At 38.6% G+C, this 25,574-nt stretch overlaps 3 protein-coding genes across 4 annotated transcripts; all 3 read left to right on the top strand.

The window, feature by feature from the left end:
* The first annotated feature begins 3,643 nt into the window (after positions 1–3,643).
* Positions 3,644–11,808, top strand: hao2 (hydroxyacid oxidase 2 (long chain)). 2 transcript variants are annotated; one of them, XM_066640967.1, is made up of 8 exons: positions 3,644–3,819; positions 8,137–8,289; positions 8,761–8,912; positions 9,381–9,664; positions 10,529–10,747; positions 10,894–11,052; positions 11,153–11,222; positions 11,354–11,808. In XM_066640967.1, the coding sequence occupies exons 2-8, from the start codon at positions 8,159–8,161 to the stop codon at positions 11,407–11,409; spliced, it is 1,071 nt and encodes a 356-aa protein (XP_066497064.1). In that variant the 5' UTR covers positions 3,644–3,819; positions 8,137–8,158; the 3' UTR covers positions 11,410–11,808. The 2 variants fall into 2 exon arrangements, with proteins under 2 accessions (XP_066497064.1, XP_066497065.1); XM_066640968.1 differs by lacking the exon at positions 3,644–3,819 and adding an exon at positions 3,853–3,985.
* A 1,851-nt stretch (positions 11,809–13,659) lies between these two features.
* On the top strand, positions 13,660–21,460 carry si:rp71-68n21.9 (kelch-like protein 9). Its single transcript, XM_066686509.1, has 8 exons — positions 13,660–13,904; positions 14,264–14,398; positions 14,902–15,214; positions 16,541–16,673; positions 16,844–17,040; positions 17,404–18,247; positions 18,852–18,965; positions 20,086–21,460. Exons 2-8 carry the CDS (start codon positions 14,394–14,396, stop codon positions 20,580–20,582), a joined length of 2,103 nt encoding a protein of 700 aa, XP_066542606.1. The 5' UTR covers positions 13,660–13,904; positions 14,264–14,393; the 3' UTR covers positions 20,583–21,460.
* A 669-nt stretch (positions 21,461–22,129) lies between these two features.
* hsd3b1 (hydroxy-delta-5-steroid dehydrogenase, 3 beta- and steroid delta-isomerase 1) lies at positions 22,130–25,523 on the top strand. The gene is made up of 3 exons (XM_066686527.1): positions 22,130–22,432; positions 22,765–22,929; positions 24,044–25,523. Exons 1-3 carry the CDS (start codon positions 22,210–22,212, stop codon positions 24,850–24,852), a joined length of 1,197 nt encoding a protein of 398 aa, XP_066542624.1. The 5' UTR covers positions 22,130–22,209; the 3' UTR covers positions 24,853–25,523.
* The last annotated feature ends 51 nt before the right edge of the window (positions 25,524–25,574 follow it).

Below are 25,574 nucleotides of genomic sequence, written 5' to 3'. Positions count from 1 at the left end.
ATATAAAAGGATTATTACTGCTAGCGCATACAAGTCAAAACTGATATACATATGTGCATATGCCATAACATTTTGACAACCTGTTTGTTTCTAAATTCACTGTTCATCCTTTCAGCTCCACTGACCATACAGGGGCACTCTGTAGTTCTACAATTCCACCACAGCATTGCAGTGACAAATGAGCTACTGTGTCTGACTTTACATCTGCAAGGCGGAGAGTGAGTGGACAGTTGTTAACAACTCCAGCAGTGCTGTTGTGCCTGATCCACTTTTACCAGAACAACACACACTAACACACCACAACCACAATCAGTGTCACTGCAGAGTTGAGAATGATCCACCACCCTAATCTTACAGATGGACTACAGTCTTTATTTGTAGAACTACAAAGTGCTACTGTATGGTCAATGGGGCTGAAAAAATGGACAGTGAGTGTAGAAACAAGGAAGTGGTCATAATGTTATGGTTGATCAGTGTAAGTATTTCAGACCTTTGTTTCTCATTTACATGAGGCCTGGGATTTGAAGGCACCTATTTTTCTTACTTCCTCTACTGCCACCCAGTGTCCTAAGATATTGCTGTCCTGTTGTCTTTGAATGACGGGCCATTTTACACAGAAGAGGTAATTATTCAAACATTTACATATAAATATTGTGTTACAGAATTTGTGAGTTAACAAGTTATATATAATTGAAGAACTCAAGAACTGTTGTTTCTTTCAGACAATACAGTACTTTGAAAAAATGAGCTCCATATATTGCAGTCGGTAAGTGCCCTCTGTAAAATACATGATTTGTCAAGCACGCCCTTGGTAAACAGGGCCATCACTAGAGATTAATATTTAGGGGTGCTAGGCTTCATCCAGGGGGAGTCTGGGGTAATTGCCTCATAGCATCAAATTTGTGGTACAGATTAAGCAAAGTCACAAGGAGTTGCTGTCTTTAAAAAAAATTGAATATCCATTTACAGGTAGAAGAATATATACAGGTATCTGTAAAATAAACATAACATCAGGAAAGGAATAAACATCAGGAAACATAAACATAGATTCAGTCTTCCCTAAATACTGCAGTGTTTAATGCATGAATATTTTAACTGGCTTTTTCAGCAGGCTTACTTTACCTTTTTTAAATAATCAGGTTTCTTCTGCTAGCATAACACTATTTTAACTAGTGCATCAGTGACTTTGAGTTTGGTTAATTGAAGAGTGTAACAGGCATTTGAAATGACACTCACTATCAGGAAGCTCACTACACCTTCTCCCCTGCAAAAATCGTGTGCGTAGGGTTGCCAACTTTCTGACATCAAAATAAGGAAGACAGTGGCCTGGGGACCAGTATTCATTCATTATCTGTAACCACTTATCCAGTTCAGGGTCGCGTGGGGTCCAGAGCCTACCTGGAATCATTGGGCGCAAGGCAGGAATACACCCTGGAGGGGGCGCCAGTCCTTCATAGGGCAACACAGACACACACTTTCACGTCACCAATCCACCCACCAACACGTGTTTTTGGACTGTGGGAGGAAACCGGAGAACCCGGAGGAAACCCACGCCGACACGGGGAGAACACACCAAACACACAGACAGTCACCCGGAGCAGGAATTGAACCCACAACCTGCAGGTCCCTGGAGCTGTGTGACTGCGACACTACCTGCTGCATCACTGTGCTGCCTGGGGACCAGTGTGCACTTGTAAATCTTTTCTGAATGTAGTCAGTCAGATAAAACATATTTGTGGTCAGACATTTATTAAGTCAACTGCCATCAGGATTTTCAATGTATGTCCGCAGGCTTTTTGAACATTTGTAAAGCAAAATCTATCTATGTATTTTGCAAATACTGTATTACCAGTTTAAAATGACTGTATTATTTTTTTAGTTTTCATTAATTACAATAAGATCTGAAGAGGAAGGATGTTATTGGTCTAAGAGTCTAAAAGGCATATTTCTAGTCAAAATGTCATTTATGACTCATTTGTCTTACACTCTAATAATAATTTGTTAATGTTATTGTTCATCAATATGAAATTCTCTAATATGATTTTTATTTATGTTTATAAAGAATTACTTTGATACAAAAACGTATCCGTGATGTGTTGAGGAAGAGTGAAATTTCTCTAGGACACAGTGCTAACATTAGTTCTCTCTAAAGCAGAGCTGTAGTTCCCAGATTTTCAGCACTGACCTTCTGCTCTCAGCGCGGAAGAAAAAACAACTGTAGGAGGGAATGTGACTCCATTTGCTGCAGCAATGAATGATGGAGAGATATCTCTAAATACAGGTGACGACCAATGAAGCGCTCTCTGTTTAGGAGCTGTGCTGAGTCTGGCCTTCTATGGCGTCAAAATAGGTTCTGTAGTCCTGAGAACCAAACAACAGAATCCATAACCAATAAATGTAATTTTATAATTTAGAAAACTCTCATTAATATTGAGAGTTATAAAAACAGGTTGGTAAACAGAATATTTCTGTATATCACAGACTATTTTGAGTTTAATGTACTTGAAGAATCGATTTTCAGTTTCATTCCACCTTTTCTCAACTGCGCATTCCTCAGTCTCGCTTTCGCCTCCAGAAGTTTCTCGCTTTTGAATTTTGACGAGGGGGGCGGGATCTAGACAGTCATTGGCTGCGGAAGCTAAGCCCCGCCCACCCGGCAGATTTTTGTTTTGTCTTCTTGTGTTTTTTTGTTGTTTTTTTTTGTCGCCATACCCCTTCGCTCCAGCTCAGCGAGAACTGCGTGTTTCTGTCTCAAACCATCGCCATAACAGTGTGACCTCAAAAATAATTACTATTTACTACAAATAGTAATAGTGAATACTACAGAAATAATCACTATTTTATTGCATATATAACGTTATTTAAGGATTATTGTTTGTTTTAATATAGTTAGGGAAAAAAACATAACAAACTTTGTCGTAATTAATCATAATTATAAGTCATATTTATCACAACCTAGAAGTATAAAATATTAAATACTTACACTGAACACATTCATGTGCACTCACTTTGTTAAGAGAAAAAAGTGGGTGACCATTAGCAATTAAGGCAAGCATGGTGTATAAAGCAAATTTGGCTACAATATTATTGGCCGTGGCGGCACTGTTACGAAGCAGGTAGTGTCGCAGTCACACAGCTCCAGGGACCTGGATGTTGTGGGTTCAAATCCCGCTCCGGGTGACTGCATATGAGTAGTGGTGCCCAGTAAGTCCAGGGAGGTCCGGGCCAACCGCGACCCTGAATTGGACAGGCGGTTACAGGCAATGAATGAACGAATTGTAGGCCGTCACGGAGTTAACCGTAAGATGCCCTATGGTCAGTTACACACAGAATTCATAAGTGTGCTCTTGCACACATACCCAGAGTGAGGTAGTGATAATTGTAGGCTGACAATTGGGGCTGGCTGTGGACATGACCCCAATTGGAACTTCCAGTTGACTACTGGCCTAACCCTAACCTTTAGTTTAACACTACCCTTATCTTAATCATATTTTTAAAATATGTATTCACCCTAAAATATAATGATTCATTTTGCCTGGTGCCCACGGATAAGTCCCCACAATGTATGTAACACACACACACACACACTCTCTCTCTCTCCCTCTCCCCCCGCCCCAGTGCTGACGCCCACATGAGTGGAGAGCACAGAGCAGAGGTCGGTTGAAGTTAACACTAGAACGCTAACTAATTTAGCCTTCTATTTTATGGGCAGACACACGGTGTACACAGGGAGGGAGTGTAAACAAGAGCATGACAAAAATTGCGTGAGAGTGTAGTCAACATAAAGGAAGTTAATTAGACCTATCCAGCTGAAACTAGGTAAGAAGTAATCCTCCGACTTTATCGTTCACATTGACATTTTGTTACTAACAGAGTTTAGATTTCCTTTTCCAGTTTCCTGTCGAGAGGCCTGAGACTGGTCAGCTCTTAGTCTGGTTTGTCTATAGACAGATGTCCAGAGGCGGTGTGGTGAACCGCAATCAGTGTAGGTGAAAGTTTTTGGTGGACTGCTCCAACACTAACAACACTACTGAGCAAAAGTAGATAAAGATGTAATGCAATTTACTGTATTGTTCAAATCTAAACTTCAGTTTGAAAGCTCATGAGATTGCTTTAAGGTCTAGAACAAAAATCACAAAGGTTAGTAAATATTTCAGTGTGATTTCCCAGACGTGGATTAAACCTAGTTCTGATCTATATAACAGTTTGAAATGTGTTTTTGTATTGAAAGGTGAGTAAGTCCAGGACTAAGCTTAATCCTTTTCTGGGAAACCACTCCTTGAAATTTTTTTGCACCCATCTAAAACAAAAACGATTAAGTATCATTTTAATAAACTGTAATGTGTGGAGTTTACCTTTGCACAAATATAGTTCATACAATCAACTTGAAGTGTCACATTAAATCTAGCCTTTTGCAAACGTTAAATATTTTTGTTATTAGATGCAAAGTACCTCATATAAATTGTAACACATACATACATTTAGAATCTGCTTTGTACAAAGATGCTATTTTGCATCAAAGACATTGTTTCCTTGTTAACAATATGTATGAAGACAGTGCAACACGTTTGAGATGATCATGAGTGTGTTATTGTAAACTTTACACATTGGCTGAAACATAGAGCAGTTCTGTATTCTCTGTATTTATTTAATTGATGATATTACTGATTACTGAGAATACAATTTGTCCTTCTGATTAATATATTATGTTCTTTGCACTAGGCCTGCAGGCTAGTGAGATTTTTACGTCAATTCAGAAACACACAAAAGTACCATACACCATACAAACATGCTCAACATTCAGCACATTTTTTATTACAAGTTAAAAAAAAAACACACACACACACACACACGCACACAACAAAATAGGAGTCACTGTGGGGTCACATTCACAGTGTTAATCTCTAGCGTAGTTTTATCTGACACAAAGGCTGTACCACACAAAGAAGAGTAAGCCGTCAGTATGCTAGACAGTGCTGTTGTTTACACTATAGTGTGTAATCTATTAAACATTTTAAATTAGTTTTTTAAACTGCAGGTTGAATGGACAAGGATTTGACAATGAATCTTGATTGAGAAAGTTAATATTTAGTCCATAGTTCATGTCTTGGGCAGAGCATGCAGCATTTTTTTTAATTGTATCAGTTTTATTTTTTAAATTTATATATTTATTTTTATATATACATTTATAAACTATTAACTTTTTGAGGAACCAAACATAACTTGATCTTCTAGGGGTGGAATAATGTACCCTGCTCTCGATTTGGTTTTCTCATGTTATCTGGGACAAAAGCCTTTTTTAAACCCTGGAGTTGGACCTGTTGTGTGCAGGATTAATCTTGCTAAAACACTTCAATAACTTGCTGAGGATTTGATCTAGAAACATAATAAGAAACTCTGAATACACTTTGAACACAAATATATTTATAGATCTTTGTGAAAGACTGGTTCATTGTGTGAATATGAGCCTTTTAGTTTCTGGAAATGTAATTTGTCTTGACCAGGTTCCATTGCAGAATGGAAGAAGCTGCAGTGATTCTGAGGGTGGGAGTGTGGCTGTTCTAGTGTGAAACAAATAGAATGCAACCTCTTAAATTCAAGCAAACAATACAATTGCATTCAATTGCATAATAAATTGCAATGTCTTTTTCAGGGATGATCTTGCTTGTTTCAGAAAAGAGACCAGTCCTATAACAAACAAGAATGGGCAAATATTTTACTTTCAGAACTACAGCGACTGGTCCCAAACATTTGTATAGTGTTTTTTAAATGAAGAGTTAATGCAACACATTGGTAAAACTGATCCAGTTCCAAATATTTGGAATATGTTGCTGGCATCAAATTCGAATTGGGCAAATATAAAAAACCTATTTTCAATGAAAAGTAAATTTTTTGATGATATAAAAGTTTAAATGATTCGCACATCATTGTGTTTTGTATTTATGTACATTTTGCCGTGTCCACTTTTTTTGAAAATGGGCTTCTTAATAAACATTAATTTATATTCAGTATATTCTGAATGACTTGAGAATGTATAAGTCCAGTTTTATTTGAACACATAAGATATATGACTGAGGTCAGTGATGTTATGATTCTGTCATAAATGTGATGGTATGGCAAAGTTCTTTCAAAGCAGGTGATAGTAATCTGAAATTTAAGTGCCTTATAATTGTTATGGTTGCCAATTTAATTGATGGGCAGCACGGTGGCACAACAGGTAGTGTCACTGTCAGACAGCTCCAGGGTCCTGTCCTCCAGGTGATTGTCTGAGAGGAGTTTGGTGTGTTCTCCCTGTGTCTGTGTGGGTTTCCTCCGGGTGCTCCGGTTTCCTCCCACGGTCCAAAAACACGTTGGTAGGTGGATTGGTTACTCAAAAGTGTCCATAGGTTTGAGTGTGTAAGTGAATGTGTGAGTGTGTGTCACCCTACAAAGGACTGGCGCCCCCTCCAGGGTGTGTTCCTGCCTTGGGTCCAGTGATTCTGGGTAGGCCTCGGACCTACCACGGCCCTGAACTGGATTAGTGGTTACAGACAATGGGCCTCATTCATGAATCCTTCGTAAAAATCATGAGCAAACTGTGTAATGTACGAAGAAATGGACATTCCCGAAAATGTTTCACCAGATTCATAAACGCTGCATAAACACCAGATATTTTAGTAGAACGTGTCTATGTTAGTGAATACCAAATGTTTGCAAATTGGTTGGGCTTTTCTTTGCAATATTAACATTCCGTTACCATAATCCCTGCCAGTGAATTTCACCTTACAAGGAAGCGCTCACACTGAGGAGCTGCAGTAAAAAGCCTTAGAAATCTCCACAGAAAAGCAAAAGAAAACAAATGTTCTGAGCATAAATCAATTTAACTGAAGTGCATTCAAATCTGCACTGTTTCATTTCGTTCTATGTATATTTTTTGCTCACTTATGGGAAAGTATAGTGAGGCAATATGCCGTCTAAAAGCTGAGTTACATAGTACTGTGCATTTTATAAACTTTATAAAAAAAATTTATAAACACCTGAGAAAATTAGATGTTAGAAGCTATTATCTGAGCAGTAAGAGATTATGTGCTCAAATAAAAATAAAAACAAATAATGTTATTGCACTAAGTAGTGATATTCTGTGCGTCAATGTATTGGTTTATTGGTGTTGGTATTGGTGCTATTTATTTTTCGAATTAATACTATCAAGGAGAACATCTCCTCGATGGTATTTTGTATTTATAGTTATATATAATTGTATACAAGCACCACTCGTATTCAGAAGATACATTATTTTAAATAATGCTCATTTTAGGGGCCTAAGACATTTGCACACTATGATACGTTCACTGAAGTTTGCCATGCACAATCCTGCAAAAGGTGGGGGAAGCTGCATGGAAGTTTTGGCCCATTTGTAGTCTCTCATAGAGGGATTAATGTCTGTATATTTGTTCCTCATTTACAAGAGTTCCTTTAAATGTGCTTGTTTTTATGAAGCATGTTATAAAACATCACAGGTGCATAGTAAATGCACCAGACTCAAACCCTGCGATTGTAACATTTTTGGCATGCAAACCCTGGCGCCAGGATGATGCTTGGATGATTGATGCCTTAAAAATAATGCTTTAAACAGTCCAATGTCCAAGGAGCCAAACACTGTCATTCTAAAATGTTGCACAAAGAATGGATCTCAGTAGTGAACTGACCAGAGAGACATCACTCAGCTAATAAACCATAAACCTGTATCCTCTCCAAAGACTCAAATTTCTCTGTGCAGAGCTGTCTGTTAAATCCAGCAGCAGTGCAACATCAGCTATTATTTTTATTTACTTTTATTTAAAGTTAAGTCATGTCAGATGTTACTTTCAGCATGGGACATTACCCACCCTTAACGCGTTATCAGGAGCAGGTGTAAAATTCATATCTATGAACATTTTAGACCACAAACATTTTGATGAATCCAGGTGTTTACGAATAAAGTGATTTCATGAATGAGGCCCAATGAGTGAATGAATGTACTTGATTTGTAATAATCCACTGATTTAATTTAGTAGCATAAAGCAGCCAAATTAGACTTGCTTACATGATGAAAGAATGATGGTTTGTTGGCAGATGTAGGATTAGAATAATGAATACTTCTGCTGGTTTTCTTTGTAGAGAGGAAGCCTTCTGTGGAGAGATGGCTATGGTATGTCTGACTGACTTTGAGGAGTATGCTAAACAGCATCTCTCCAAAGCTACCTGGGACTACTATGCAGCGGGAGCAGATGAGTGCTGTACCAGAGATGACAATCTACTTGCCTATAAAAGGTAAATTACTATTGCCCTTCAAGAGATACTTCACTAATTTAGAATGCACACAAATTATTAGTGTTGATTATTGTATAAAAGCAGAAGTTTGATGTAGTTTGTTCACATTGGAAACACAGCTGAAGTTTCAAATTGTACCCTTCACTCAGCAGACACTTTAGTGAATATACAGACACCAAAAGTGCAGGAATAGTCTTTTGTGAATTCATTGTATTTGGAACATTCTTAACTTTCAATAGAAGTCTATATAAAAGCTTTTATTCCAAGTAATTTTGGAGCATTTCTATTGGTCCATTCATCATGAAATTTCACGCGATGTGAAGGACAGCTGCGGTGTTCAAATGATTTAGCAAACTAAAAATTAAATGCATAAAATATGCAGGAACAAGTTACATTTAAATAATTTATAATTATAAATAAAATAAAAAACACCCAGGAAACATACTTTTTCTCTTTTGAAACACTTTGCAGGATCCGTCTTAGGCCACGGATCTTACGGGATGTGTCAGTGAGCGACACACGCACTACTGTGCTGGGAACAGAGATAAGTTTCCCTGTAGGTATTGCACCCACAGCGTTCCACTGTCTGGCCTGGCATGAAGGAGAACTGGCCACTGCCAGAGGTAAGTGTGGAACTAGTGCACTCTGTCAGGAAATCACCAACACTTTACAGCATAATATGAGTTACAGCCTTAAATGCACATTGGTACATGCTTATTGATCTTCTGATTCATGTATTAAACGTTCAAAATGATTCCATGGTGCATCAAAGCAGAAGCTGTTCTTTGCAAAAATAAGTTTTAGACAGTAACTGTAGCCACTAGAGGGAGATATTGTAACATATTCCAAGAAAGTGTAGTAAAACGATCAGTTTCCTGATATCCCAAATTAGCAAGACTAAAGTAGTTAATTATAAGTATGGGTCATAAGCCAGGGGATAGGCTTTGTTCCTTTTTATTATTTAATCTTGCCTTAAACTACAGTGCAAAACTAAAAAGAAATATGTAGACACCAAACGTACATGTTCTGTTTGGGGTAAAAGGATTTCCTTCTCTCAGTCTTCTCTTATTCTCATTCATTTATTCCTCCAGCCACAGAGGCAGTGAATACCTGTTACATCACCAGCACCTACTCCACATGCTCAGTGGAAGAGATTGCTGCTGCAGCACCAAATGGTTACCGCTGGTTCCAGCTGTATTTGTACCGTGACCGTAAACTCTCCGAGCAGATTGTACACAGGGTGGAAGCATTAGGCTACAAGGCCCTGGTACTCACTGTGGATGTTCCATACACAGGCAAACGACGTGATGACATCCGCAATCAGTTTAAGCTTCCTCCACACCTGAAGGTGAAAAACTTTGATGGGATCTTCCAGGTAATAGTATTATCACTATACAGCACTTTTACATAAACATAGCTGAAACATTTCAAGCCATTTAAATTGGGATTGCTTCTGGGAAAAATTTGTTGGTTCATTCATTCGCGGTGGGTCTGGAGCTTACCTGGAATCACTGGGCGCAAGGTGGGAACACACCCTGGAGGGGGTGCCAGTCCTTCACAAGCTGACACACACTCAAACCTTCACTCACACACTCACACCTACAGACACTTTTGAGTCGCCAATCCATCTAACAGCGTGTGTTTTTTGGATTGTGGGAGGAAACCGGAGCACCGGAGGAAACCCACGCAGACACGGGGAGAACACACCAACTCCTCACAGACAGTCACTTGGAGCGGGACTTGAACCCTGGAGCTGTGTGACTGCAACACTACCTGCGCCACAAACAATTTCTACTGCAAAAAATTAACTCATCATCAGAATACTGTTACAGCTTCAATAGTATCTCTAGATGGTAAAAAAATGAATGACTAACATCAGACAAGGAAGGCCAGAGTCCAGCACAGTTTGTTGATTGTCCTAGTCAAACACATCTCTTAAAGGTTTATTTGATCTAGAGCAGGCAAATCATTACATTGCCCCTATCTTCCAGGACTTTGTTTACAGTACAAAACAAATTATAAAGCTGTAGCTTCACTCAATTGTGATAATATTTCTGTTATTGAAGATTTAGATTCTCTTCTTTTCATTTGAGGTCAAGAACTGTGACAACTGAGAACAATTAAACTAACAATATATGCATCTAAAATACAAATATAATGTTTCTCTAGAGGCAAAAGTGACCAGAAGCAGCTTTGGGATTTTGACTGTAATACTATATCTGACTGTCTCCCCCTACAGGATACTGCAGGTCCTGAAGAATATGGAATCCCTGCCAATACCTTGGACCCATCCATCAGTTGGAAGGATGTTTGTTGGCTACAGTCTCTTACCCGCCTGCCCATTATTATCAAAGGCATCTTGACTAAAGAGGATGCAGAGCTGGCTGTGGAGCATGGTGTCCAGGGCATCGTTGTGTCCAACCATGGAGGAAGACAACTAGACGGGGGACCAGCTACGGTGAGGAACAATATCGGTCTTCTCATTTAATAATGATTTGCTTTTTTACTTCTATATTTTAACCACTTTTTTCAGCCTCATGTAATCACTGTCTTTCTCTGTCCCTCCTCCTGTCCTGTGTCCTTGTCTTTTGCTTCTGCACACAGATAGACTGTCTGTCTGAGATAGCAGACACAGTGCAAGGCCGGATTGAAGTGTACATGGACGGTGGGATTCGCACAGGCAGTGATGTGCTGAAGGCCTTGGCTCTGGGAGCTAAATGTGTATTTATCGGAAGACCAGCAATCTGGGGCCTTGCTTACAAGGTAAATGTTGTGGGAGAGCAAGGAAATTGTAGAATATGGGCCCTTTAAAACTCTTTATGTGTAATTTATTGGTTATGACACACGTTTCTCTTTCTGTCAGGGTGAGGACGGAGTGAGAGAAGTCCTCCAGATTCTAAATGACGAGTTCCGTTTATCCATGGCTTTATCGGGTATGTTGCATGCATGTTAAGCCTAGCATTTGCAGTGTGAGCTGTACCACATACATGAAAAATAATTCTGTATATTTCAGTGTATCTTCTTTCTAGTTAATAGATTGTTCTCTTTTATTTTATTCTCTCAGGTTGCAGAAATGTGGCTGAGATTAACAGGAACCTCATTCAATGCTCTAAACTTTGACCAAAGACATTCTAAATTACACCTAAAGATGGGTTTTATGTCCCAACATGCCAATAAAGTTCCATTGCAAAAAAACATATTCCATCCAGAACAGATCAATATGTGGATCACAGGGAAGATGTCATTCACTTGAAATAATAAACTCAGTTTAGTCATGTAAAGAGCAGGTGAGACTGGGTTTCATATGAAAATTATCTTAGGTGGAGGAGCATGTTAAAAAAAGTGAATGGTGAAAGTGGATTTGAGATCACAGACAGTAAAGTGGCTAAAACACAAATTTGCGTCTTACAGCTATTTGATCATTTTTATCTCTGGTTGTGCAGTGTATTGTGACACAAAGGAATTAAGTTTTGGTCTGAGATAAAAGTTAGGGTTTGGGGGGTTGGGGGTGGTATTTTATAGATGCCAGTGTGCTGTAATGAAATAAGATATATATTAATTCTGAATAATAAAAAATTAATTGTAGAGCTGCCTCTTGTCAGTATCTTACAATGTCTGGAACTGCATTATTTTTTTAAGCAGCAAAGATACAATATTATATTAAGGATCAGGATGGAGCAGGGAATCTCACAAAACAATAGCATACCATTTATTTTGTGTTATCATACTCATCAATATAAACCAAATTACATTAATTGTTGTTAAAAGTGTTGTTTTACAGCCTGCTTCAACCACTACTGGTATTTGAAGTAAGTTTTAAACTTTGGTGTGGTCTGTCATTCTGAGCAGTTAAATTGAAGCTTAGCTCTGACCTCTAGTCTCCTCATTCATGGAGAATAAAAAAAAAAGCTCAGCAGGATCACATGACCCATTCAGACACACCCAAATACATACCATCCCCTCTCTGTTCCCTGACGTGGTGGAAATAATTTGTTATTTTTGAAAAACATGGAATGAACTAAATATCCAGAGTCAATATCATAAATCGAAGCTTAGCACAAACCTCTCAGACGTCTAGTCTCCTTATTCATGGTGATTAAAAAAAAACATCTACCATCCATTCTGGTGGCCACCGGGGGTTCCCCGACCTGGTGGAAATAATTTGTTATTTTTAAAACATTTGGAATGAACATAATATCCAGAGTGTATCCAAGTCCTGCTCCGGGTGACTGACTGTGAGGAGTTTGGTGTGTTCTCCCCGTGTCAGCGTGGGTTTCCTCTGGGTGCTCCAGTTTCCTCCCACTGTCCAAAAAACACACATTGGTAGGTGGATTGGTGACTCGACAGTGTCCATAGGTGTGAGTGTGTGTCAACCTCCGAAGGACTAGCGCTCCCTCCAGGGTGTGTCCCTGCCTTGTGCCCAGTAATTCTAGGTAGGTTCCAGACCCACCATGACCCTGAAGTGGATAAGTGGTTTCAGTCTTTCAGTCAATGAATGAATTTATATATATATATATATATATATATATATATATATATATATATATAAATTTATTTTGACTCTATAGAGTTATATTAAGATGCTTTAACAAAATATGTATTGAAAGTGAGAGGATTATTGACATTGTTAGAGCTAGGATTCAGAATTGGTGTTTTCTAGAGTTGACACATTGCAAATTCTGCCTGTGCTGCAGAAGGCCAATCATGTGAACTCTACAATTATGTCCTTCAGTGACACAAATGAAATATATTAAAATGGAAATTAGTATGATTTACAAAACTGAATGCAATCTATTTTTGTTGAGGTTAACAACAGATTTATAATAATCATTTTACTATGTAGTTATTTTGTTTATTTATTTATTCATTCTGTCTCACACACACCTATATATACATACATACATACACACACACACTAAGAATGCTGTGGTTGTGTGGTCCATTTTTATCTTGGCACAGCCATCTTTGTGAAGAGGTGCGAATTGTTTTCACAATGGAGAGTTCTCCTCCATCTTTGTCTGCTAGAAACTTGACACATGCACAATATTTCACACAGAGAGTGCCAAGAGTACTCTATATTTAATCTACTATCATAGATATGGGGAAAATATTTTATATGGAAATATGAAGATTTTTGTCTACTTGGGACCCATAGAAAGAGGTTACATTTCAGGTTAAGTATGAAACTGTTACTATGTAGAATATTTAATTGAATGTTATTTTAAGGTGTGCATTTCCAAAACATAGGTGCAGTGGCATCTTTAATATTTAATGTTAGTATAATGTAAATGAGCATGTATTTTGTGTGTTTCTTTATTTGTGAATATGTATAGGTTTCACCACAGAAATGTATGTGTAGAAATATATATGGCAAATTTTATGCCATATATAAATATATTGAAAAATTTAATATACCTATGTGACAGCTGTGTGTGTGTTTGTGTGTCAGAGGGAGAGTGAGAGAGACAGACTAAGAAAGAGAAGTGACACAGGAAGTAAAGAGGCTTGTGGTAAACAGCTCATATGCCTCAATTTAAAGAAGCGGTTTGCAGTGCAGTGCTCAGTGCTGTGATGATAGGAAGACTTTGAAACTCCACAGAACGCATCAGTGTGTGGTAAGCATACCCCCCTTTCATTTTTTTAAGGAAACCCTTCTTTCTTATACATAAATACATATTTCACGAGGTAAGTTGTTCTGTGACATGCTGAATAGTTAGTAAGTATTTGCGGAAGAAGTAACTCATGTAGTTATAGGAAGTGAAACATTGACTTTGGGTGATATATTCATGTAGTATTATAGAAGATAATGTGCGATAGTCTGTGAATGGTACATTTTCTAAATCTACACACCTCTGCCATGTTTAGTTGGGGAAAGGCCTGTATCCTGTGAGCATGCTTGTCATAAGGAACACCTGTTACTGTGGCTTCGTTGCGTAAAGTGCTCATTTTAACCTCATTTCATTTCCTTTTTCAGAAACTCTGCTGTGTGAAAGTATTTTCTGCTTGATGACTGTAGAATCATAATAGGGGGACAACATTTAAGCATTGTTTCACTGTCTGGAATACCTGGTGCAGGGATTTACAACTCAGCAGACTCCACAACCATGGGGTAAGATTGGTTTATTTTCATTTTTTTTAACAAGACAGACGTGTTGTTTTGACAGAACAACTTTTAAAGACTTGAGGCATAAATGGGCTGTTCTTTGTGAGCTACAATTGTGTGAGATCCCACTGTGATACAATTTCTTGAAAGAAATGTGCTGTTTCTTGAGAAAGAAAAATATTCAATTTGTATGAATATTATTAATATTAGTGGATTGTTTTTGTTTTATTTTCCTGCATTGTAAGTATATGGCCATAGTGAAAACTTAAAACTATTGCTTCTCAAAAAGACCAAAACACCTGAAAAAACTGTAATATGTTGCTTATGTATTTAAAATTGTGAAAAGCTGGTGTTCATCTTGCTCTAATATATATTTCCCAGCACATGGATGCTCTGATAATTTGATAACAATGTGATTTATTAGTTTTAACAAACAAAAAATGTGCAGTGAGCATGTTTTTAAAGGTAGGTTTGAGAAGGTTTGTAATAGATGGATTTCTGTCTTTCAGAAACAATGGAGAGGAGGGGAAGCTGCATCGAAGACTGTCCCGCATAGGGAGCAGAAGTCAGAGGGAGCCACCCAGACCCCCACCTCAAGCAGATAAACCCCCAAACACTGCCCCACCAGCTGCCTCAGCAAGACCACCTGAAGTTGCTCCAAAACCTGTTGAAACTAGTGCAAAATCCCTAGAACCAACACCCAAACCAATAGTCCCAGTAGTCTCTCCGAAGCCCTTTGAGGTTGTTCCTAAACCCTGTATTCCTCCGAAACCTCACAAGCAGGTGTTCAGCAGCCCAGAGCATGGAAACGCCATTCTACAGGTAAAGAGCATAGTTTTATTCCTAAAAACATGAAAAAGTTAATGTAATAACAGGTTAAAGCTTATAATAACAGCTTATTATAAATTTCAGTCATTTGGTATACAGTGTAATGTGTTGCATTATACTGTAACTGTTATCATTTCTGTGTATATTTTAGTGTTTTATTGATCACTTTGAAATTAGCAACGAGTTATATAGTTATGACTATGAAGAAATGCTAGCCCTTGCAATTCAGAAGGTAAAAAAAGTGTTTGCATCTGGAAATACCATCACCTCTACAGGTAAGGTCTGTCACAAAGCCTGACTAGCATCATTACGTATGAAAGCTAGGACAAGCTGAAACTTCTCATTAGCGGCCTGACTTGAAGAGTTCATGGTTACCCATACAAGAGATGTGCTTCAGGACACAGTGTTTAGTGACCCAAAGATAACACAGGCTGAAATTGTGGTCAGACTGAGCAGAAGATTGAAGGCACAGGGATACATTTCAACATCCTCTGGATACATTTCAACATTCAGTTTGTATACAGTGTGTTTGCCAACCCTCCACCCTCTTCTGTTGGAGCAAGAGTAAAATGCTGCTTAGTCCTGAGCTGTTGTGCTAAAGCATATGGACAAGGCTGCTATCAATGACACAACTGCCACAAGCTGAAGATGATAGCAAAAAACTTCAGCAGTCCAAGAAATTACAGCCACCCAGAAAATGTCTCAGCAGATTTGAAACCAGCAACAGAGTAGTAAGGGGAATACTCAATATGTCAAATGATTGACAGCTGAAGGTAGATATTGGAAGGCAGCTACTTTTCCCTGAGAACATCGCAGACACTATCCGGCGCCCAGATATTTACTTCTCAGCAACAATAAATAAGTGCTACTGCTCAATGGGAGAAGGGAATTGAGGATTCAAGAGAGGGTGACATGCTACATGTGTGTCCACAGAAGCTGTCTGCATGTAACATGGTGGCTAGTCATTTTGCAAAACCTAGAGCTTCCTGGACATTGAAGGGCAGCCCAAAACAAGAGCCATTATAGAAACAACTAAAGTAGCTGAAAAAGCCTCAAGTTGACTGAATTATGAGGGTTTGTTTGTGGTAGGTAACTTGAGTAAAGGTCAGATTTAATCATCCTCACCCAGGTGCCTTGGGAGTAGGTGAATTGTAGTTGAAAGACATGAAACAGCCAGTGGTCCATGGTATGTTTAATGATGCCCAGTGCCCAAATGATGTACGTAAAAGTTGGTGTCGATGGATTGCAATGTTTTAAGGCTTCTATATCAGAATTCCATGATGTGCTCTGTCATTAAATGGCATTAGCTTTGTTTTTCAGGGACTAGATCATTTTCGCTGTGATAAGACATTGTGCGATGTCACTCTGGTTCCTGGAGACAGCAATGAAACATTTCCAGTTCACAGAGTGATCATGGCTTCAGCAAGCGATTATTTCAAGGCCATGTTTACAGGTGAGTCTAAAACATCTATGTAAAGTTATGAACTAATACACTTAGGCCTAATTCAGATTAATTTTGCAAGTTCATATTGCATTTGAATACTTGCATATATTTATTTTATTTGTTGCTTATGACAAACTGAGGCAAGTATTAAATATCCTTATAACACAACCTCTCTGCAGGTGGAATGAAAGAACAGGAGCTAAAGGAAATTAAACTGCATGGTGTTAGCACCACAGGCTTGAAGAACATTATTGAGTTCATTTATTCATCTCAACTAACTCTGAGCTTAAGCACCCTGCAGGACACTCTAGAGGCAGCCAGTTTTCTCCAGGTGCTTCCAGTCCTCAACTTCTGCAATCAGCTATTAAACAGTGAGGTATGTGAGATGCTCACTGTATGTGAGGTTCTCAAGAGATTTATATTATATAATATAACATTTCTTAATGTGCTTTACTTATTTTTTTATAATATCTATTCACTTAGATTTTTAAAAATTTGTGCTTTACATCTTTGTGTTTTTTTTTCCCCCCCTGGGCTGGGGTGGGTGCACATTCCTACATATTGGGAATCTAGGACCTAGGAATAATACAAGATTACAATAATTTTTGGGCAAATTAAGTTTAATATTAATGACAAAATTGATTGCAAATTCCAAATCCAGTATTGTACTTAATTGTGGCTGTGTATATGGGTTCTAAGAGGTCTTGCATTTCACCATTGAAATGTTGCCATATTGCAGGTCACCATTGAAAATTGTGCAGAAGTTGAGCGCATAGCAAGCGATCTTCTCTTAGAGGATGTTCAGACTCACATTTACAGCTTTGTGTGCCAGAACTTCACTGCTCTGGTACAGAGTGGACGCTTCCTGCAGTTGTCTGAGGCTACCATAATCCATACCCTGGCCAGTGATTCACTGAAAGGCTTCTCAGAGATGGAACTGTATCGTGCTGCCCGAGCCTGGCTAGCACACAAACCATCTGAACGTCGGCCTGCTGCTTATTCCCTCATGCGCCACATTCGTTTTCCTCTGATGACCCCTCCTGAACTCCTACAAATATCACAGGAGGATCAAACAGATGACGCCACTGATGAGGATAAGAAGGGAGAGGAGCCATTCATGCGATCCAACACAGCCTGTGTGAACCTTCTGTTGGAGGCCAGCAATTACCAGATGCTGCCATTCCTTCAGCCTTTACTGCAGACTGAGCGGACACACATTAGGTCAGACACCACTCACCTGCTGGCTCTGGGTGGAGTGATGAGGCAGCAACTGGTGGTCAGCAAGGAATTGAGGTTGTACGATGAGGAAGGAGGAGGCACATGGAGGGCTCTTCAGCCCATGGATGTCCCTCGCTACCAGCATGGAGTTGCTCTACTAGGAGGGTTCCTCTACATTGTTGGGGGACAAAGCACATATGACACAAAAGGGAAGACAGCAGTGGACAGCGCTTATAGATATGACCCTCGTTTCAATCGCTGGCTGCAGGTGGCCTCCCTTAATGAGAAAAGGACATTCTTTCATCTGAGTGCTTTAAAGGGAAAGCTCTATGCTGTTGGAGGCAGGAACGCCACAGGAGAGATTGGTATAAATCAATATTTTTAACTAGAGATTCTTCCCTAAATATCACTCTTGAATGCTTAACCTAATGTTAATTACATATATAGTTACACAGCACATATTCAGTATGTCCTTTATTGTAGTAGGTATTTTCAAATGGACTTATTGTTTTTAAACAGTAATAGAGCAGACATTTTAAACATTAATAGAGCAGAAAACAACTAATTTCTATATAAAGCTACAGGGCTGTAAATGTGTCCTGAGCAGAGAATCAAGTCATAAACCCTCTGTGGGTGCTGTTCTCTGCTCATTGTTTTCATAGCTTTGCTGGCAGCACATGTTAGCTCCTCCCTGTCACGAGACTGTGATATTTGTGTCCCCCAGAAACAAGACTGTCCAGTATCTTCAGCTAAAATGTCCTTTAGGAAGCATTTATTTTAGTCTGCTTTTGTGAAATGCTGAAGTTCTAGTCTAGTGCAACATCTTGTGGAATAATGTTGGATATGAAACTTTTTAAAATTTGCCTTTTTAAAGCTAATACTTAATTGTCACTTAAAGTTGACTAGCACAAAAACTTATCCAAGACCATATAATAGAACTGTGTCAAGTATGTACTGTCTTATCAACAGACACAGTGGAGTGCTACAACCTGAGCAAAAATGAGTGGACCTTTGTTTCTCCAATGAGTGAACCACATTATGGCCATGCTGGTACAGTGCATGGAGGTTTAATGTATGTGTCAGGTAAGTCTCTCTGCTTTCAGATTTCTAAATCTAATACATATTATTCTAAATACGAATATGCAGCATTGTACAGAAACCAAAAAGTCCTGTAACTTTCAGATAAAAAAAACAGTAGTATGAGACATTTAGAAATATTTAATAGTATAGCTAACTTCATAAGCTGAATAAGTCAGATTCATAAAGCTTGTAGTGTTGACATGTTTCACTTCTCCATAGCTCTTTAAACTAGGTCAAAAAAAGCTTAAAGGGCCAGGAACCAACAATAGGATTATGCTTGTATTACTCACTTAATATTTAATACTTAAAACTTAATAATTAGCTTAGTTGCATGTTAGTGGCAAAATAATAAGCCTTAAAATGTAACAGACAACACAGTTATCATTTAAGCTACAGTAATGACTGCTTTCCTGTATGTCTCTTAGCAACCCCAAAAGTGAAACTCCTGTTTCTGCAATGAGTACTAAGAGAAGTAACACGCCTGCTGCAAACTGGCCTTGCATTTCTTTGAGCAATTTTCATTACTAATAGATAGTCAGCCTTGATTAGGAGTGTTTGATTAGTAGTGGTCACTGAAATGTAGATGCACCAAATTAAGCCTGTGACAGAAGCTAAAGGCAGAGGGCCTTTTCATTTAATTTTATTTGAATATGTTTTACTGGTTCTTTTTTATTTTCTGTTCTTTGTTCTGAAAGCTGCCTAGCGCAAACCCTTGAGTGGGTGGGGGCACTTATTGTTTTGGCAATTGGGTCATGGCCTTCAGTTCCCTTATCTTACCACATCCTTCCTGCTCACAGTTACTACCAATTTATATTCTATCACATCAGGGTAAGCTGAGCAAGACTGCTACCTGCAAGCAAAGTTAAAACTGTAACATCTGAACAGCTTCAAAACAAATGAAAAGCAAGACTAATGCAAACAATTGAAAAAAGTAGATTCAAGGTTTATATGGACTAGAATACAAACTAGCTACAGTACTTGACAGAGTTTCCTGGATTTTTTATAGTTCTAATTTAGCCTTAGAACTGCTATAAAAGAAATATATTAGGTTATTTTTTGTTTGGTTGTTTATTTTTTTTACAAATTGATGATGATTGCATTAATTTTCTCCTTTGTTTTCCAGGTGGAATAACAAGAGATGCTTTCCAGAAAGAGCTGTCGTGCTATAACCCAGACACAGACTCATGGAGTCGTAGAGCAGACATGATGGAGCTCCGTGGTCTGCACTGCATGTGCACTGTGGGTGACCGTCTCTATGTTATGGGTGGAAACCACTTCCGTGGAACTAATGACTATGATGATGTTCTCAGTTGTGAGTTCTACAGCCCTGCCACTGACCAGTGGACATTGGTGGCACCGATGCCCAGGGGTCAGAGTGACGTTGGAGTGGCCGTGTTTAAAGGGAAAATCTATGTGGTTGGTGGTTATTCCTGGAACAGCCGGTGTATGGTGGATATTGTGCAATGCTATGACCCTGAAAAGGATGAGTGGGAGCGGGTGTTTAATGTGCTGGAACCTTTAGGAGGCATACGAGCCTGCACCATGACTGTCCACCGTCCAGAAGCTTCTGTAGATGAAGCTCAGATGCAAGAATGTCCACTTCCAACAGCTAAAAACTGAAATAATGAGAACAGATTTGTTTAGTGTCTATGCTTGACACAGAAAGAGGGCACTGATGATAAACATTATCTGTGAATATATTGAAGCTTTCTTTGAATGTCTTTGAATTTATTTTTTAATTGGATCAGACCAGGTGCCTCTGTTGAAAAGCATATGTGAAAGACAGCCTTCCTAATGTGGCTCATGAAATGGGTTTGATTTACTGTTGGAGAATCTTTTTTTCATTTATGTTTGTGTCTACTACTGATAAAGGTTATAGGAAACAAATTAATATTCAGACTGAACTCAGGGAACAAAATGGGCAACAAATATTACTTCTGCATATTGTTATTTGTTTTCAACTATATTAACTTTTAGATTATATTGAATTAATGCCTGTGTTCTCATTTAAAATGTTCTTTAATAATAGAATTTGAAATACATAAGGTTGAGATACAGTAAGCTATATTGTACCCTTTTATGTCTTCTTTCTCCACTGAACTTTCACTGGATATTGGCTAAATTAGTATGCATTAAGCCATTACATACTTTCGAGAAAAAACAAAAAATCCTAAAAATGTGATATAAGATGTGAAACAGATTCAGGAATTTGTTTACTGTTCTTTGTGTATGTGGGATATCTTATCAAACGTCCACTGGAATTTTTAGATTTAAAAAAAATTTAAAGTGGGTTGTTTTTTTTGCACAGTACTGTATATATTTGAGTAGTATAAAAAATGTATTAATGGCATGTTTTTTTCTTTATTAGTTAGATTCAGTTTAGTTGATTGTATTCTGAGTATTTTACATCTTAAAAAATTAACTAATAATAATAATCTTAAAACTAAACTAAAAATAATCTTAAATGTTTCTATATTTTATTTGCTGTGGATACTCAAATGGCATTGTATTTTTGCTTCATTTTCTGTTTGTAACTGTTGTAATATGTTGGTGTTTTCTTTTACATTGATCCAGATTTAAGTCTTAACTCTCAGTTCTGCATTTTATGTATCATAAATCCTATATAAATAAAGTGTAGTAATATTACTGTGATTGATTTGTTTGTTGATGTTTTTACACAGTAGATTTTTAGTTTAAGCGGCACGGTGGCGCAGCAGGTAGTGTCGCAGTCACACAGCTCCAGGGACCTGGAGGTTGTGGGTTCGATTCCCGCTCCGGGTGACTGTCTGTGAGGAGTTGGTGTGTTCTCCCCGTGTCTGCGTGGGTTTCCTCCGGGTACTCCGGTTTCCTCCCACAGTCCAAAAACACACGTTGCAGGTGGATTGGCGACTCAAAAGTGTCCGTAGGTGTGAGTGTGTGAGTGAATGTGTGTGTGTCTGTGTTGCCCTGTGAAGGACTGGCGTCCCCTCCAGGGTGTATTCCCGCCTTGCGCCCGATGATTCCAGGTAGGCTCTGGACCCCCCGCGACCCTAAAATTGGATAAGCGGTTACAGATAATGGATGGATGGATGGATGGATTTTTAGTTTGTTCACCAAACAAAAAAGGCCACAGCATACAATTCCTCTTCAGACAAATGTAGTGCTGTGACTCCAGCCTTGATCTTTCAGGCCTCATGCATTTTTTCCCCCCTGTGTGTTGGTTTCTCAAGGCTATGTTGAGTTTGTCCTTGGGAGGCAGCTTTAAAACATGCGTCCCTTCTGGTCTCTCTACCAGTCCTCTCTGCTCTTCTGCTTGTCTATCTGTAGACAAACTGTGGCTATGTCACTCACTGGAGATGTGTGTTTGGTAACAGGAGCCTGTGGATTTCTTGGAGAGAAGATGATCAGACTGCTGCTGGATGAAGAGAAGCTGGCAGAGATCCGGCTGCTGGACAGATATATTCGCCCTGACCTTATACAGTCTCTGGAAGGTAAACACAAACCCCAACACTCTGACTTGTATCTCTGAATTACACTGTAAAAAAAATGCAGAATCTTTGCCTTTATCAACATTGGACAATCAGTCATCACTTCCATTCCCTCTAGACCCTAAAAAGATTTTGAATGTAGAAGTAATAAAATGGGACTATGCAGAAATTTGGAAGTTATACTTTAGGCTTTTTTTGGTTTTCACATACACTGTATTCAGCAAAGAAATAGAAAATGTGCACAAATTTTGTGGAAATATTACTTATTTTGATTTGTCCCTTATAGAGTTCTGTATAGTGTCTAAAAAAATACGTTTTATGATTTTTGGTATTAGATTGCCGGGGTGAGACAAAGCTGAGTATGTTTGAGGGTGATATTAGAGACAGTGACCTGCTGAGGAGAGCATGCCGAGGAGCAACAGTTGTTTTCCATATAGCCTCAATCATAGATGTTATTGGAGCTATTGATTACAGTGAACTGCATGGAGTCAACGTCAAAGGTAAGATGTCATTGTCTTCAACAGTAACATGCTTTGGTCAGCTTTTTATTGTTGATAGAGCTATTGAATTATGTTCGGTGAATGATCTCTTGAATTACCCATGCCTGTACATAGCATTCATTAATTCATTCATTATCTGTAAACGCTTATCCAGTTCAGGGTCACGGTGGGTCCAGAGCCTACCTGGAATCATTGGGCGCAAGGGCCAATCACAGAGCAACACAGACACACACACACATTCACCCACACACTCACATCTACGGACACTTTTGAGTCGCCAATCCACCTACCAACGTGTGTTTTTGGACTGTGGGAGGAAACCGGAGCACCCGGAGGAAACCCACGGGGACACACCAACTCCTCACAGACAGTCACCCGGAGTGGGAATCGATCCCACAACTTCCAGGTCCCTGGAGCTGTGTGACTGCGACACCTACCTGCTGCACCACCGTGGCACCCCTGTACATAGCAGTAAATTAATAATTTATGGATTAATAACAGATTAATAAACCTGCAACTCAATCTGTCTTCTTTATCTGAATGCTACTGATAACCACTAAAAAATGTTTTCCCTTAGCAGAAAAGAAAACTGAGTGACTAAAAAACCTTCAATACTACTTGAAACAGTCAAAATCCCTCCAGTTTCAAAACACGAGCATGGAAAATCCTCTCGAGGGCAGAAAGGGCCAGTAGACATTGATGTGACATTTTACTACACACTTCAGCTTAAAATCAACAAGCAGGTGCTGAAAAAAGGAAAAAAAAAGAGAGAGAAAAAAAGTCATTATCATTTGCCAATTTGTGTGTCCAGATGTAGGCCTTAATGTGTTCACACATTATTGTAACTTTTAAGCTTTACAGTACTTTTACTGTAAGTACAGAATAACATATTAAAGTTTTATTCTGTGTCAGTCTATTTTGTAAAATAGGTTTAAATTAAATATTAACTGGAATTTTTTCCCCCATACTCCTTCCAAATTTCAAACTTATCATCTGGCATAGGATTATCATGAAGATTTTTAACAAATGAAATTTCTCAGAGAGATGCATATCAACATTGCTTGGAGTGTCACAATGCCATAAAATATTGGATTTCTCTTATGTACCTATACAGGTACACAGCTGCTCCTAGAGACATGCATCCAGGAGAATGTGGATTCATTCGTATATACAAGCAGCATTGAGGTGGCTGGCCCAAATCCTCAAGGTGAGCCTGTCATCAATGGGAATGAGGACACTGTGTATAGTTGTCGCTTAAAGTTTCCCTACAGCAAAACCAAAAAGGAAGCTGAACAGCTTTGCCTTAACGCCCATGGAGAGGTGCTTCAAAATGGATCTCATCTTGCGACCTGTGCTCTGAGGCCAATGTACATCTATGGAGAGGGCTGCCGTTTTACTTTAGGCCATATGCGGGATGGCATCCGGAATGGTGACGTGCTACTGCGAACTTCCCGTCGTGAGGCTAAAGTGAACCCTGTTTATGTGGGAAACGTTGCTGTTGCACATCTGCAGGCTGCTCGAGCCCTAAAAGATGCAAAAAAGAGAGATGTGGTTGGTGGACACTTTTATTTCATCTCTGACAACACACCACCTATCAGCTATTCCGACTTCAACCATGCTGTTTTATCACCTCTAGGCTTCAGCATTCAGGAGAGACCCATACTTCCTTTCCCTGTTCTATACCTCATCTCTTTCCTCATGGAAATTCTCCAAGCAATACTTTGTCCTTTCCTGAAATTTACTCCCCCACTCAATCGCCAGCTTCTGGTTATGCTGAACACGCCTTTTAGCTTTTCCTATCTAAAGGCCCAGAGAGACCTGCTATACACTCCTCGTTATGAATGGGAGGAAGCACGCAAAAGAACTACTGATTGGCTAGCATCCATCTTAGCCAGAGAAAGAGAACGTATCAACTTTAAATGAATGCCCCTAATATTCTGCCCTGAGTTCTACTGACAGACTTTGCTTTTATTTCTTTGTGTGTATTTGATCACTTCCTTTTTATAGTGTGCTCTTTGTAAGAACACTGCTTCATCATTTCCCGTCTGCTAGACCATGATTTGCATTCCAAAAGTAAAGACTGAACTAAGTCAACAAATAAAATATTTTAAACTCTTTTTATGTATTTACTGTGTTCATACAACTTTATTTTGCTAGATTGTGGTATAAATCAATACTTCACAGCTAGCAAACAACCACAGAAAAATCACTGGCTTATAAACAAAAGCTGAACTGGGCAAAGCAGTTTTTCACCAAATTTATCTGTATTCTATTCAGACTTTAAAAAAAAAAGCTTTCTAAGCTTTTCATTGTTGAGTCAAAAATAAGGACATGTTTAGAAGAGAATTGAAACAAGGTTAGGGTGGGTTTAACACATCAGAGTATAAGGCTGAAAGAGTTCAACATTAAAAATGGAAAAGATTACAATGCCATATACAGATATATTCACTTGTAGTCTGCTGTTTTAATATAATTGATTTCTTGGTCATTTTAGTAATTATAATGACAGTTTGCACATATTGGAACATTTTAATATAACATTATATTTTACTCAACACTTTTTAAAACATGGTTAAATATGTAAAAAAAAATTATCCCTGACCTAAATAAAGCAATCTGAACTAATAAAAAGTTTCTGTGAAATC

The sequence above is a fragment of the Hoplias malabaricus genome, chromosome 12 (genome assembly GCF_029633855.1).
Source record: "Hoplias malabaricus isolate fHopMal1 chromosome 12, fHopMal1.hap1, whole genome shotgun sequence".
Taxonomy (NCBI): domain Eukaryota; kingdom Metazoa; phylum Chordata; class Actinopteri; order Characiformes; family Erythrinidae; genus Hoplias; species Hoplias malabaricus.
The sequence above is the reverse complement of the archived record's forward strand: the minus strand, read 5'-3'. Positions and strand labels throughout refer to the sequence as shown.

Coding starts and splice junctions, on each gene's coding strand:
- hao2 (XM_066640967.1), top strand. CDS start 8,159: ATGGCTATGGTATGTCTGACTGACTTTGAGGAGTATGCTAAACAGCAT. Junction 8,913..9,380: donor AGAACTGGCCACTGCCAGAG/GTAAGTGTGGAA, acceptor TTATTCCTCCAG/CCACAGAGGCAGTGAATACC. Junction 9,665..10,528: donor ACTTTGATGGGATCTTCCAG/GTAATAGTATTA, acceptor CTCCCCCTACAG/GATACTGCAGGTCCTGAAGA.
- si:rp71-68n21.9 (XM_066686509.1), top strand. Junction 15,215..16,540: donor ATGGAAACGCCATTCTACAG/GTAAAGAGCATA, acceptor TTTGTTTTTCAG/GGACTAGATCATTTTCGCTG. Junction 18,248..18,851: donor GAACGCCACAGGAGAGATTG/GTATAAATCAAT, acceptor TCTTATCAACAG/ACACAGTGGAGTGCTACAAC.
- hsd3b1 (XM_066686527.1), top strand. CDS start 22,210: ATGCGTCCCTTCTGGTCTCTCTACCAGTCCTCTCTGCTCTTCTGCTTG. Junction 22,433..22,764: donor CCTTATACAGTCTCTGGAAG/GTAAACACAAAC, acceptor TTTTGGTATTAG/ATTGCCGGGGTGAGACAAAG. Junction 22,930..24,043: donor GCATGGAGTCAACGTCAAAG/GTAAGATGTCAT, acceptor GTACCTATACAG/GTACACAGCTGCTCCTAGAG.